General features: G+C 44.4%; 1 protein-coding gene across 1 annotated transcript in view; it reads right to left on the bottom strand.

The window, feature by feature from the left end:
• The window catches only part of cfap299 (cilia and flagella associated protein 299), a 38,481-nt gene that overhangs the window by 6,009 nt on the left and 17,252 nt on the right, over nt 1–15,220 (bottom strand). The window contains exon 4 of the mRNA XM_019888525.1: nt 3,877–4,019. Coding sequence (XP_019744084.1) covers nt 3,877–4,019 — 143 coding nt within the window. The remainder of the gene's footprint in view (nt 1–3,876; nt 4,020–15,220) is intronic.

The following is a 15,220-nucleotide window of genomic DNA, read 5'->3' as shown; positions in this document are numbered from 1 at the left end:
GGAGGCAGCTCGCTTGCTTGGCGTGAAATTTGGCCGCTGACAAACAGCACATGGCTGCAGTGCACCTGCGTGCCTGGCTTCATTCCGCGCTGTGAAAACATTTGCGCCGCTGTCCTCTCGCATTAACTTTGCAAGCGATGCCGGATCCCGCGGGACTCCGGCGTTGCGCCACGGCATTAATGGGAATTTGCGGCCCACTTTGTGGCCCCGGATTGATAAATATTTGCAGAGGAGGTGAAAATATTCCACATGCGGAGGAGCTTCTGAGTTTTGTGTTTGAAGGCGAGTCTTCAAAACGTGACGGCCGTGCGCTGTTTGCACACCGTGACCAAAAGTCAACATTTTGAGGGTAATTTTGCATTGTCCATATGTCAAGCATACAAAGTTTCACGGGTAATATGAATTGATGCATCTTTATATGAGTATTTCTTACACAAACGATGATTCGATTACTGGACACCGTTCAAAAGTTGACCTTGATCGATCACGCTGCCTAAAAAAAAAAAAAAAAAAAAAAAGGGTGAAAATGTGCAGGTGTTGGGAACAATCGAGCTCAGGAATCCTCTGTGTCATTGTTTCCAACAAAACGGTCCCGTCGCATTTTTTTTTTTTTTTTACCACCGGGTGTGGCGCTGCCCAGCTGCGGGAGCGTTCCGGTGGTCGCCATGGTAACGCCCCATCCGTCCAAATGCCTCGCACGGCAGAAGCGGTTGACCGTCGAACAAAAGTAGTCCGCCCGAAGAAATGTGACATTTTCGTAGATTCGGACTCGGCGTCCAAGTGTGCGTGCGTCCGCGGACTCGTCGCAGACAATATAATTTTCCTTGAAGGGGAAAAACCTTAATTAGTATTCCACAATTGGGCCAGTGCAGTGCAAGCATTCTATTCCCGAGCCACCCGAGCGAGTGCGCTGGGCCAGCCAACCTCGACTAGCTTATAATTTCATGCGTCAGTTTGCTGCGTCAGCGTTCTGCTTCCCGGCCGTGTTTTCACATTTTCTTTGAGCCTTCTTGGATTTCCATTGGGCGGAGGAATTTTGGTCAAGCGCTGACCATGTGGGGTGGACTTGTTAGGGCTTTGCGATTTATGGCAAGTCATCGCCGGCATGCTCCGCCCACAAAATCATAATTTCATAATTTGGTAGCAAATTGGACCGAAGTCTTCGCAGGGCCACTGGAAATGACGCATTATGGCTGCGTCTGACAAAAATGGCTGACTTCCTGTGTCTTTTCAGGGACGGCTTTCAGATACTTTTTTTTTTTTGTGGGTCTATTCATGATAGCCATGCCAGCCAAATTTCATCCTCCCACTTGAAACTGGCTTCCGGCTGGCTGGATTTACAAAAAACTCTTTCGGAGGAGTTGCTCTTTGAAAGAGTTCTCGTGTGGTTTTGGGCACGTTTTCGGAGACTTTTCATTGGTCTTCTAACCATGCCTACCAAATTTCCAAAGTGAAAAAAGCTTCAAATGTGAACTTTTCCAAAACTTTCTCTGAGGAGTGTGTCTTTGGCGAAATAACTTTTAACAGACACAGGGGGGGGGGACTTTCTGTGACTTTTTGGGTGGGTCTGCTTATAGACGTGTCCACCAAATGTCATTTTCTATTGGCCCAAAATTTTCCAAAAACTCTCTTGGGTGACCTCTTCAACTTGCCAAAAATAACAATTATGAATCAGAAACGAGAATGTTTGCTTCATACTAAAATGGCAGACTTTATGTGTCTTGCCCCGGATTTTTTCATGAGACTTTTTTGTGTGGATGTACTGACCAAATCTCATGGAACAAAGAAAAGCTGACTTCTGGGGCTGAATTTTCCAAAATCCAAGAGGATTTTTTTTCTCCTCTCCTGAAATCTCTTCAAGGGTCACTTCAAACCAAAATGGCGCCCTTCCCATGTCTTTTCCGAAAATGGCCTCTTCGGACTTTTTTTGTGGCTCTCCTTGGGATAGGCATGACTTCCAAATGTCATGTTGCTGAGTCAAACCGGCTTCCGGGGCTGAATTTTCAGAACCTCTGGAGGAGCCTCTAAATCGTGACTCAGCAATGACGTGTGTCCAAACGACAGTGGACGCGAGGCAGAAGAAATGTTTCATCCCTCAATTGTTCCCCGAAGACTAGTAAAGTTTTCTTGAAATGAATCAAGTTTTGGCGTCCAGTGATGAAACAAGATGGCGGCAGGCCAGAGAGCAGCCGGTTATTTCTTTGCGAACGCGACACTCGCGATTGTTCGCCGCTCGGTGGGGAAGTGTCTTAAGTATCTATAAAATGTTTTTTTTTCCAAATTGCATTCTACTCCACTGAAATGTCAATTGGAATTCGATTAATTGTTCATCCCTCCTATCAGGTTTCCAGTCGTGGGCCGTAAAATGGAGGCGGATTTATTGAGCAGCGGGAGCCTTTCTTTGGTTTCGTGCGCTTATTAGCCGCAGCTTAGCTTTAATGCTCGCCGCGCCGCGGCCCCAAATTGGAAGCAGACCACGTTGTGACCTCTCCGTGCAACCGAGCGAGCTGCCGCTGCGCCGCGTCGCACCGCTAGCTCCTTGAAACGAAAAGAGCAACCGGCGGCGATGAGGTAACGGCGTCACGCTGAGACACGAGCGCTCCTTCGCTTTTACTGCTTCAAACAACCGTGAACTCGACGTGAACTCGCGTGGGACTCCATTAAAAGAATGTGTACACATTCACACGCGAGATTTGAGTTTCGGAGTAGGGTTTCAAGGGCGCGTTATGGTTTCGCACAAGGCAACCATTTAAGGTTTGGGTTTCAAGTCAAGGTGAAGGTCTCAAGTTTGGGTCAAGAGGCTAGTGGTAGGGTTCCAAATAAGGATTTCAATTTCAGGTTTCAAGGCAGGTTAAGGATTTCAAAGTAGAGTTTCAAGACGAGGTGAGAGATTCCAATTAAGATTTCAAAGCAGTGTTTGGCTTTCACATAAAGGTTAGCGTTGAAAATGTGGTTCCAGGACAGGATTTGGGTTATTTTTAGGTTCGTGTTTCAAGCCACGGTTAGAATTTGAAACCTTAGATCGGGTTGAAATTACAGTTTCAAACCAGGGTAAGGCCTTCAAAGAGTTAGGGTTTCAAATTTTTGGTTTCAAGACAGGTTGAGGGTTTTGCAGCGGTGTTCATTTCAAATTTGACTTTCAGATTTATGGTTTCAGTTTCCAATTAGGGTTTCGAGACATGGTTGGGATTTTAAATGAGGGTTTCCATAATTATTTTTTCTTCCCCAGGTTCCAGGTTGTAAGGCAAGGTTTTCAAAACAAGGGTTTGAGTTGAGCCGGCGTTCGGCTTTCAAAGTAGGATTTCAAATTAGTTTGAGGCTTTTAAGTTCAAGTCAGAAATTCTTATTTCAAGGCCAGTTTGCGCGGTTTCATCGAAGTATTTCAAATCTGTGTTTTGGGTTCATGGAAAAGTCAAGACAGCATTGGCTACTCAAAGAACGCTTTCAAATTCGGGTCTTCAAACAGTTCTTGGGTTTCAAACAAGGGGTAGGCTTTGAAATGTGCTTGCGGGGCAGGAGAAGGCTTTCAAATTAGGAGTTCAAACCACTTTGAAGGTTTGAACATTCCACGACTGGAGATTCAACAAACATTTCAATTTCAAGAGAAGGGTTTGAAAGTCGGCTTTAAAAGTAGGGTGTCAAGAATGCCTCGTAAATAATTGGCTTTATATATGGCGAAAGAGCGGCTGAAATTATTCGGAACTGTGCACTCCTCTCTCGCATTTTTCCGAGCGCTGAGCGCCTCGGCCTCGTAGCTGGAGCTGCGTCTGCTCCCTCCTCGCATTCAATGTCCACTAATAAGATTTCCTTCCTTCCCTTCAAAGTCGGCTCGCCACCCACCGGCCCCTGCGGACCCCTCGTCCGAGCAGGACTCACCATAAATCCCGGGGTCCTGGCACCAGCTTCTTTCTGCCGCTGAAATACGGCGCAAAGTCCTGCATCTGCAGTCTGTGGGCGTAGTCGATATAGCCAGACACTTCCTGCCCCGCAGCGTTGACGTCTCGGATGAAGATCAGCGACTGCGGACACGCACGGCAACGCAAGGTAAGAAGCGGAAGATGGGACGAGGGGGAAAAAAAATGACAAAAGGATGATTCAAGACATGAAAAAAGGAGGACGGGAGAAGAAAAGCCAAGCAGAAGAAAGATGGGAGAAGATAACGGGAACCAGAAAAAAAGGATGGGCGAAACTAAGGAAGAAAAGGAAGAAAGAATGAAAAGGAAAATGAAGATGGGGAACATCAAAAGAACAATGACAAAAGTAAGGACAGAAAAATAGAAAAAAAATAGGAAAAGAAAAAGAAATGAAAATAGAAGTAAAAAAAAAACCGAAAGAGAAAAATAAAAAAAAGCAAAAAGAAATGTGATAGACAGGAGAAAAAAAAGGATGAAAAAGAAAGGAAAGACAGAAGACGAAAAATGAAAAGGGGAATGAAGATGGGAAAAGTAAGAGAGCAAAAAAAGAGGACAGGAGAAGAAAAGCAAGAAAGGGGGAAAAAAGAAGGGAAAAAGAGATCAAAAAGAAGGGAAGGAAAGAAGGAAAAAAAAACAGGAAAAGATAAGTCAATGTGAAAAAGAAATATGGAGAAAAATAAGGCAGACAGAAAAAGAAAGAGCAAAAAAGAAGAAAGAACAGGTGGACAAAAATCAAGATGGAGGAAAAAAAAAAAAAGACAAAAGGGAGCAAAGACTTGGGACCAAGTGCGCAGGTGGCTAACGAGCCGTGCGGGGAAGGGCGCAGGAACCTGCCCACGATGGAACAACCTGAAGGAGGCGGCTGGGAAAAGATGCTTGGCTTCCTTCCAACACGCCCACCCGCAACCAGACCGGCGCTCACGCCTGACAAAAAGGCCGCGGCTGGACGCAGATTCCCCACGAAAGTCCCCAATCAGCATTTAGCGATGCGACCATCAGCCCCCGACCGCCATCACGCGACAGGCTTCCGGTTAGGGTTCCGAGGATTTCAAAATCGGAAATAGGGTTGGAGATGAGTCTTTCAAGGAAGGGGTCAGAGTTTCAAACCACGTTGAGGCTTTCACGTTTGGGTTTCGAGTCAAGGCTTTCAAGTCCCTGGTGGCGTTGAAAACAAGGGGTCAGGTTTTAAGTGGTTCAATTTGTCTTTCAAATTAGGGCTACTCACAGGGGGATAGGGTTTCAAGTTAAGGTTTCAAACAAGGGTCAGCTGTTCTAATTGAGACGCCGACGGTAGGCTGATTCCGTTTTTGGTCGTCTGTTCTTGGAGGCCTCACTTTTAGGAGTTAGCCCACTCTACTTCTCAGTGGCTCGATTTGTGTTTCCGAGGGATACGATTTGAAGTTAATGCTTCAAACAACGATCAGGGTTTCTAATTTAACCACTGCCAACTAGAGCGGGCTCACTCAGTTTTTGCTGGTCCATTGATGCATTGTGCCAATCGGCGCTGTTTTAACACTATCTTGTGAAATGCGAAAAATCAAGTTAGCCCATTCTGGTACCCAGGAGCTCAAATTAGGGTTTCAAACAACGGTTTGCTTTTCAAGTCAGGGTTCGAAATGAGTATTTTAAACCTGGATTCATGTTTCAAACAAGGGTAAGGGTTTCTAAATGAGCCAATCAGAACTAGAGTGGGCTAACTCCATTTATTACAGGCCACTCTTTTCCGAATTGCTCGGTGCAGTTTTTGCACATTGCGCAGAAAATTCACCCAGAAAATTGGTGTTTCAAATTAGCGTTGGGTTTCAAAGTAGGGGTTCGAGTCACAATTAGGGTATCAAGTCACAGATTCAAGACAAGCTTAGTGGATCAAGATAGGGGTTCAAAGAACAACATTAACAAAATGACTTGATTACTGTTTTGGAGTCTTGCATGCGTTGCATGTTTTGTGGAGTCCGCCGGGACGGCACACACTCACATCCTTCGCCGTCGTCGCGTGTGATGACTTTTCAAGACGGGAATGACTGGCCGGCGTGCGTGCGTGCGTGCGTGCATCCGTCTGTCTGCACGTGGGGGCCTTACGCTTCACTCATAGCATCTGCTTTAAAGGTCTGCTGGCCGGCAAGCGCGGCGGCAGACGCGTTTGACGGCTCGCGTCGGCGAGGCCCACTCCCACAAAAAAAATGGAATAACATCAATCCATTAATAAAAACTCGAGGATTGGGAATGCTTTGGGGGATGTGAGATGTTTTGCGGACCATTTAAGGGTGTATTTCACTCACAAGCTTTTAATCTCAATTTGTGCTCATGCTTTTGTTTTTGAAAGTCACAATCAGACGTTTTTGTGTCAATTCTTGCTCAAATGTCTGTCATATTTGTGATATAAATTCACGCTCGAGAGTCTCTAGAGTTTTCGTTCGCCATTCAACCTTACAAAAAAAAAACTGTACATTTAGGTGCTGATCCAAATTAGGGATTATTTTGCCTTTGGCTGCAAAACATAACAACAGGGTCGGGTTGTTGTTTTTGACTCCCTCCCGTTACCACGGCAACGCGCCTGACGTCACCTGGCAGCAATTAACTCAAACAGGTGCAGTGACCTCACAACCTGCCCAGCCCCCGCCAAGGCGAAGGTCCCAGGTGGACTTCTCGCTCTTTGTGACACCCAATACAAGATGGCCGCTCGTCTTACACGCCACAGGGTCCGTGACCTTCAAGATGAAGGTTACGTAAACCCCAGAGACAGAAGGCAAACATGCGCTAACAAACACAGAAATCCAACACTATTGACTTGTGAGGGGGACAATACATCACAAAAAGTTGGACATTATGGTTAAAAAAGGATTTAAAAAAAAAAAGATTTGCAATTGAGATAAAAACGAAACACAAATGTGGATAAAATAAATTCACAATCATATTCCATCGAAATGAATGGTCACAGGTAGAGTAATATCATATATAATTTACGATTGTGTTTTTGTTGGCTAAATTTGTGGGCACAAGTATTTGTTACCTACACTTAAGCTTTGAAATGAATATATTTTTATTCAAAATCATGCACAAAAGTCTGCCAATTGAATCCACAACATTTCGCTGTCTAAATTTGAGCTCAAAAGTTTTTGCAATCTGAATTTATTACAAATTTTGTGATCGAAATTCACTTTTTGTTGTCTAAACCCGGGCATCTAAATCAACATGTTTTCATGTAAAATTACGCTCACAAATCTGTTATTTAACTTCAACTTGTTATTTAAATGGAAATGATTGAAATCATGTTCACGAGTCTGCCATCTAAATTCACAACTTTTTGCAAACTAAAATTTGAGTTCCCGGGGTGAATTTACGCGTTTGTTATCGAAATGCGCTCTTTGTTATATAAACCTGGGCATTTAAATTAACACCTTTTTATCTAAAATGCCATTCACAAATCATTTTTCGAATGCTGTCTTATCTAAATTCACGCTCACGGGTTTTCGTTCTCTACATTTTTTGTGATCTAACCTCGCCCGCGCGGAGCCTGGCTCTCTCAGGCTAACACAAGCGTCATCAAATCCAGAGTGAGTCTTTTGTCAACGCAATGTTATGTTAGCCTCCATACAAATGCAGAAGCACATTTATTTTCTACATCTACAAACAAATGCAGAATGAGTTTGCATTGTTTCGCTTGTGGGCCAAAATAAATACATAAATAAATAAATAAAAGTATTTGACTGACCAACCAAAGTATTCCGCCTGTGCGCCGGGAGAGTGGAAATAATGGGAGGGTATTTTTATCCGGGCATTGGTAATTACAGGGTGTGTCAGTAGACAGATGTCTTGGCAGCGTGCAGTTACAATGCGGACCGAAAAAAAAAAAAAAAAAAAAAAAGGATGTTTCAAAAGGACCTCGCTGCTCGTTGCACTTTCGGTTGCCAAACGTTTTTATCTGCACTCCACACGTAGCGCACACATAAATACTTTCACACTTATTTTTGCATCCAACTATTCGAATGAGCTCCTTTGAATTTGCGTATACAAAAAAACAAGCAACATGACTTAAACGCTTTTGCGATGGAAATGTTGGCGATCTAAATTCAAGTTTCTGATCAAAATTCACAATGCTGTCTTTATTTTCTACGCGCACTCCATTTTATGTACTAAAATGACTTGCATCTGTCTAAATTTAATAGAGTCAAAATTTTTTTAATTCCGGTTTGTTATTTTAATTTTTACATTTTTTTCACCATCACGAGTTGTCCAAATTTGTGACGCAAAGTTTACATTTGTGGCGACAAGCTTCTATCGAAATGAAGCCTCGTTTTGATGCAAATGTACATTTGCGCCTTGATATCGAAATTCGATCCCATCTAAATTCACACGCAGCCTTTTGTTATCAACATTTGAGCTTGCACGTCTTTAGTTTCACGTGTGCTCAGTGAGTTTTTCTCAGCTAAATTCACTCAGACTCAAGTCTTTGTAATGTAAAGCCACGCTGACAAGTTTTTGATCAAAATTCAATCGAATCTAAATTCACACCCGAGTTGTTGTCATCGAAATTGACTTTGTGCCAACATAATACTTGAGATCCGTTGACTTTGGATGATGTTGTGTTCTGGGAGCTACTTTTCGCAGCGCACTTGTGGATGCGTGCGTTGCGTCTGTTGGGCAGGTGTCCTGCGGCGGTTCGTTAGCCTGCGGGGCTGCCGTGCACGTACACCAAAAAAGACATTTGGTGGATCAGACCCCGCTCTTTGCCTTTGAGCGACCCATCAAGTCGCGGTGAGAAAATAAGAGACTTGAACCCACACTCCAAATTACAGGCCACTCGCAATCACTAATTTCTAGATGGCTTTTTTTTGGGAGGGTTTTTTTTTTTCCACAACTTCTTCCTCCACCTGTGACACATTTGTGGGTCCACTTTATGGAAACTCAACAATGTTGATCATTTTGTAAATACACCGTCTTGCAACATAATAGATCGGAGAAATACACTTTCTGCCAACATACGACAACCTTGTATGGCAACACATCCGTACGATACCCACATAACTGATGGCGTAACGCCTAAGAGGAACCTCCTAAATCTGTTTGACGACCACATATCAATATGATGTAAATTCACTTCATCTAAGCATCAATATAACCACATAAATCCACTTTATGACAACGGAACTGATATGGCAACCCTGTAAATGCACATCATGACCGTATGTGATGAAGGTGGGGAATTAGCGGTAATGCTCTCGAGTGATTTAGATTCTACTTGGCAGGCGGGACTTTCTGTGTTAGCCTCGGTCAGTCTGAGTCCCGGTCTGCCCCACTGTCTTATGGTGTTCCACAGGGTTCAATTAGGGGGCCCCTGCTGTTTTCATTGCAATTGCTGCTCCTTGGTTCCGTCTTAAGAAAGCAGGGTATTTGCTTTCACTGCTCTGCGGATGACAGTCAGATCTGTGTCCCGCTGAGCCAAACGGACTCTTTTTCCCGAAGGCCACTTTTGTCCCGCCTGGAGGAAATCAAGGTCTGGAGAGCAATTAACCTCTTGAATTTCTATGAAAAGAAAACAGACGTTATTGTGTTTGGACCAAGTTGCCCTTGTTCATCCCACTCTGTTGACTTGGGCCTCCTGCTGCCTTATCTCAAGCCAACACTCTTGAACTTGGGTTTGAAAGTGGACAGTGACTTGAAATTGGCGCTGTGGTTACATGCATTTTTCTTTTCATCTGAGAAAGGTGGCTAAGGTAAAGCTTCTGCTTTCTCATTGGAAACAGTCATCCGTGACTTTGTTCCATCTCAGATGGATCACTGTAATGCGCTTAATTTTGGAGTCAGCCGATACTCCCTCAACCATGTCCAGTTGCTCCAAAATGCTGCTGCTCGCATCAGCTCTACACACCTGCCAGGTGCCTCAGGTCAGCGTACTGGACACGACTGGATGGACCAAGGACTAAGCGGGGGCTCAGTGGGGACTAAGCCACCTTTCTTTCCATTTTTTAAAAACTTGTCTTAAAACACTTTAAATCTATGGCTTTTGACTCTTTTTTTTTTGTTGTTGTTGTTTTGTCTGATTTTACTCCATGTACAGCGCTCTGTATGCAACAATCGTTTGCTTTTAAAGTGCTCCATGAATAAAGTTGAATCGAGAGCTGAGGTGAGCATACGATCGTCTTATGGGAAAGCTCGGTAAGTTCACAAGTGTTTTGGGGCTGCCAAATAAGCTGTCAGGCTGACGGGTGGCATCATTTCCATTCCGGCACCGGAACAGAAAAAGAGAACAGTTCCCGCTGCAGTAAATGTGTGGCATGCCCAAGTCGTCGGGAATAGCAGGCGAGTTCGGCACATGCGGTCCCTGCGCAAAAGCGTCCTACGCCATTCGCCGCCGTATCTTTTTTTTTTTCCCGCCTCCGACAATCATTCCCACATTCCGCTGGCTTTTAAATTACCAGTGGGAAGCCGAATACGAGTCCAGGGACTAAAATACCCGCTCCGCGGAAAAGGGAAGGGAATTATGGCGGATCTTTTCGATGGATTTACCCGACGCGTGATGGGGCTGCGCCTTTTCCTTTGAACGTGGGGGGAAAAGAGCGGGAGCTGTGCCTTTGTCCCGCACGTGTGTCGCTCAAACATGCAGCACATATACCTCGGGCAAGGCCAATTGAAATAGATGCAGTTTGTCGCTTTTTCGGATTGGAAAAAGGCCTTCGACTTAACGGGAACTGCCTCGTGATCACAAACAGACAATAATTTACAGTTACTTGGAAGAAGGATCACAAACATTTTTCTCGAAATTTCAAAGGCTGCAGTTATTCACGCTCCCATGTTTTCATCTCATTCCCGCTCAAGCTCTTATCGAAAAAACCCCAAAACATTTTTACAGTGAGGTTTTGGCATGCTCACGGAACTTGTGGACAACGACAGTTGCTGTTTTCTGGCTCCCCGCACTGTGGTACACGCATGTGAAAAAGGGGGCGTGCCAAGCAGGTGCCGCACTGCGGTTTGACGCCAGCAAAGCGCCCGCCTTGGCCGACTCCAGCGCCGCTTGTTTGCACCACGTCGCCAGGAGCGTCCATCATCCGGCGGACCGAAGTTCCCTGCACACGTGGATGACAAGAGACAGAGAGAGGACGACTGGACCTCGCTCGTCTTTCCTGGCTCGCAAAATTTATTGACCCTACGAGGGTTTCAAGACATCTTTTCCTACACATTCTTTCTTTGACGCGCACTCAAGGTAGCTGCGTTAGTTTCAGTGCTGCCTGTTTGGCAACTCATCTATTCTCATCCAAAAAAAGTCGTTTATGACTGTCTGAAAAAATAAGATCACTACTCTCACTGACAGCAATATTTTCACTCTGTCTGGTATCAAATATCGGTGACCTGGTGGAATGATCACACTTTGTCATTGGTTCTTGTCATTCCATGTCCCTTGACATCATTACAACTAAAATTACAGTTATTGTCAGACTGAATAACTAGTCCCATGCAACTAAACCGTTCTCACTTGAATACACCCGGTCGCTGGGCCTGCAGAGTTATCGATATTTTTCAACGCTAAAACGTGTCTTTTTGGGGGTTAAATTCCAGAAAGAACCAAGTTGAAATTACTCCCCTTGTCAGTGTCACCCCGTGGGCAACACGCACTCATAAAGCCATCAGAGGCACTTACCCACAATGCAGCAGGGCCCAAATTACACGGGGGCACCAACACACATGCGCACGCATGCACGCACACCGCAAGCAGTGCACTCCCTTCCTGTTGTCGCAGCGGCAGATGTTTCGAGGCGGACAAACAGCTGCAAGATTGTTAGCCGGGCTGCTAACGCTCGCTTACTTCAAATGTAAACACATTCCAATCTGCGACCAAGAGTCATTTAAAAGGGTGACCTATCAAGTGTGGAACTCCAAATGGGACTGTCACCTGGGAGCAGTCGCCGCAATTGAGGAAATTTGTCACTCGCGGGAGACGACTACATGGAGTTGGCTATGACACATCAAAGGCGTCAATTAAAAGCAGGAAGCTCTCGCCGAGTAACCGACATAGTGCTCCTCCATTTTACATACCGGTACCATATGTTAGCGTTACCTTGACTTTTAACCACCTCTAATTTGCATACACTTAACTTTGGCCAGTGAATACAACAAAAGCACACCTCTGTTTTCCATAGGCTAGCATTAGTTTTATCCAACTCACATAAGTGGTTTCTCGGTCTTCTGAACTTGGCGTGTACGTTCTTGTTAAAAACAGTACTTCCCAAGAATGCTAGTCTCTTTCTAATTGAAAGGTTGTTTACTTGTGAACTTGCCCCTTGGCTTTGACATGTATTTGCGTAAGATGATAAAAGAGGGAGGGAAAAAAAAAAACTAAAACTTGCAAACATGAATCCTCACATGAGCCATTTTGGTAGCAGTGTGAAATGCATCTTGGGATATTTTGCCAGTCAAGAATTCACAAGTCACCAGCTCGTGCATCCTTGGTTTAAGATGGCAGACAAGTACTACATGTCTCTGCATTCTTGGTAGATGTGTACGTTCAATTGGAGCGGGGCTTGGGTCACAACCGATGACATTTCATGAGCTCACAAGGACGTAAGAATGGACAAGAATGCCCTTTTAGAGACGGCTATACCAAACACACAATTAGCCGCAAACCTCTGTTACAAACACAGTTAGCCGTAGCCAGATACTATGACCGCAGATACAACTTAGCATGAGCTAAAGCAAACTAACTAACTGCTGTCAGCTCTGGAGAGTTAACACAAACATATTATGTAAAATACAGGTGTACTTTACACCTGTAAAGTACACCTGTATTTTACATGTTTTCTTTACAGCTAGTAATAATAATAACAATAATAAAATGATCACAACATACCTCCCTTTTCTATACAGTAAGCGATAGCTTGAGGCAGCTGGCATGACACAAATGTTAGCTTTAGCCAGCAAATTCAACGCTGCCACAACGTAACTGTCCTTTACATACACAGATACCATTAGCCAGAGTGACCACAGTGCAACGGTTTTGAAGAAACTGTTAGCATTCGCCAACCACATGACCACTAAGCACCTCTATTTTCACCTGTTAACTGATAGCGTTAGCCTTAACTGCTTGTCGGTGCGACCGTTCGGCACACTGATCTTGCACATTTGTGGCACGTTGCAACGGCGATGTTCTGATGACACGTTATTTTCGATGACAGCAGATTTTTGGCGTTCGCCATCTTTTAGCAGTGGTGCGAAAGCCTCCAAACGTTGGCCGGGCGTAGGTGGACCGCAACAGTTTATGTGAGAAAATGTCGGACAAACAGCTCAACAACGCGAGGAAGGCGGCCAAGGTGTAAAAATCTTCCCTGAGCACAGGTGTGGAAAACAGAAGCAAAGAGAAAGAAGGGGGGGGGGGGAACAGCAGCAGTGATGGGAAGGACTCGACCTGCGGTTGACCCGTGGTTTACTTCTGCTCAAACACGGGTACTACAAAGCTCAGCAAGGTGCACCGCTTTGTCTTGGACCGCGTTGTGTCAGTCAAGACTTTCCAGGATTTAAGGACTTAGGTTGAGTTTGTTTTTTTGTCTTTGTAGATGACTTTGAAGCACCACATATTCTTCCATTTTTTTTTTTTTTAATGACGGAGTGGTACCTTGTATGAGACACAAATACAAAATGAGAACACCTGCAAAGAGCATAAGGAGAAGTGGAAACTGGCCGATGGGAGCTGAAGTCCGAGCTCCTGATGACACTCCTTAAAGACAAAAAGGCAGGCTTGGTCTCAAGGCCTCTGATCCAAAGATAGGGCACCAGGTCCAGCGATAAACCGTTTGGTCCGCAGGCTCTCTGTTTGGTTTGAATACCAATCCCGAAGTCCCAAAAAAATGACCAGTTTTGTCCAAAGACAGATCCTCGAGTTGAAATCATGATCCCCTAGATTCAAAGACCAAGTGTTGGATTTGCAAATCCTGCCGTGACCCAAAACAAATCCGACTTCAAACAGTGCGGGCTTGGTCAAATTGCCAACTGAATGTTTTGGAGATTATCCAGACGATCTCAAATTGACCAAAACATCATTAACACATCAAAGTGGCTAGCTGAGCACGCGCTGACTTTTCACACTATAGACAGTGTGTCTTTCTCACACAGACACACTCAGTACCACCTCAACAGTGAAGCACGGTGGTGGTGGTAGTGCTGCGATGCTGGCCCGTATGGCTGCCAATTGAACGGGTTATCTTGTAATTATTGAGGATTCGACTGCGGACAAAAGCAGCAGGATAATTACCAAAGTGTTTTGGGGAACATCTGGCTCTGCTCATACCTAGCCAAATGCTTCAGAACTCATTGGACGGCGCTTCACAGTACAGATGGACAATGTCACCCAAATGTTCATTTATCGACATTTAAGCAGAAACTAAATATGACTGGATGCCATAATCTGTCAATTACTGGAATCGAACCTGGTACCTCTGCACTGTGAGGACGGCGCGCTAACCACTTGACACCGGGCCGCCCATGGACAATATATGTGGGGAAAAAAAAATCAACAACAAGAAAAGCAGCCTCATGTTTTCAAACCAAAATGTGGTCAGCCCAGTTATTTCAGAGTAAAAGCATCCACTTTTTTGCCGCCGCCACCCAACTTGTGGCCACACTTGTCAAAAGAATGTGAATTACAAAATAAAAGGTACGCGCTCTGTAAAACTGCTGGCAGCGCGGTGGAACGGGTGAAAGTGCAAAAACAAACAAAGCGTGAAAGAATGCCAAGTGTGCTTTTGTGGACAAATAAGGAAATGTCAAACATACCAAAGCGATCTGCCAAAAATCAAGTCAAGTGTGGGCGGCGCCTCAAAACAAAAGCGCAGGTTAATTCTTTTGACCCATCCCTATGGTGACGCGTGCACCCGCGTTGACGGGACGCTTTAGCTTTAGCCTTAGCAATGGCAGCGTTACGCAGGAAACAAGTCGCAACACCGACCAAAATCTAGTTTTGTTTTTTTTTAGCTCATATTTTTCATATGTTATGCTGGCCGTTTATTTCGAGAGCCGGATTGTACTTAAAATTTTCTTTGATGTTCAAGACAAAAATGTAAGCTTGGTTACTCTGTCCCATTAGTGTCATTGGAGACAAAAAATGTTTTAGAATGTTTACATTAAAAAAAAAACTACATTCTGTTTCATCAGACACTGAAAATAGACTTGGATGTTCACCAAAAAAAAAAAAAATCTATTAGGGTCAAGTGTTTAATGTTTGGGTCATCGAATGCTCTAAATTGTCTGATATTTACAAACACTGACATTGGTTTCATCAAAGGCAATAAATTCTCTTTGATATCTGCAAAAAAACATTT

The sequence above is a fragment of the Hippocampus comes genome, unplaced genomic scaffold (genome assembly GCF_001891065.2).
Source record: "Hippocampus comes isolate QL1 unplaced genomic scaffold, H_comes_QL1_v1.1 scaffold128, whole genome shotgun sequence".
NCBI lineage: Eukaryota > Metazoa > Chordata > Actinopteri > Syngnathiformes > Syngnathidae > Hippocampus > Hippocampus comes.
This window is presented reverse-complemented; position numbering and strand designations above follow the sequence as displayed.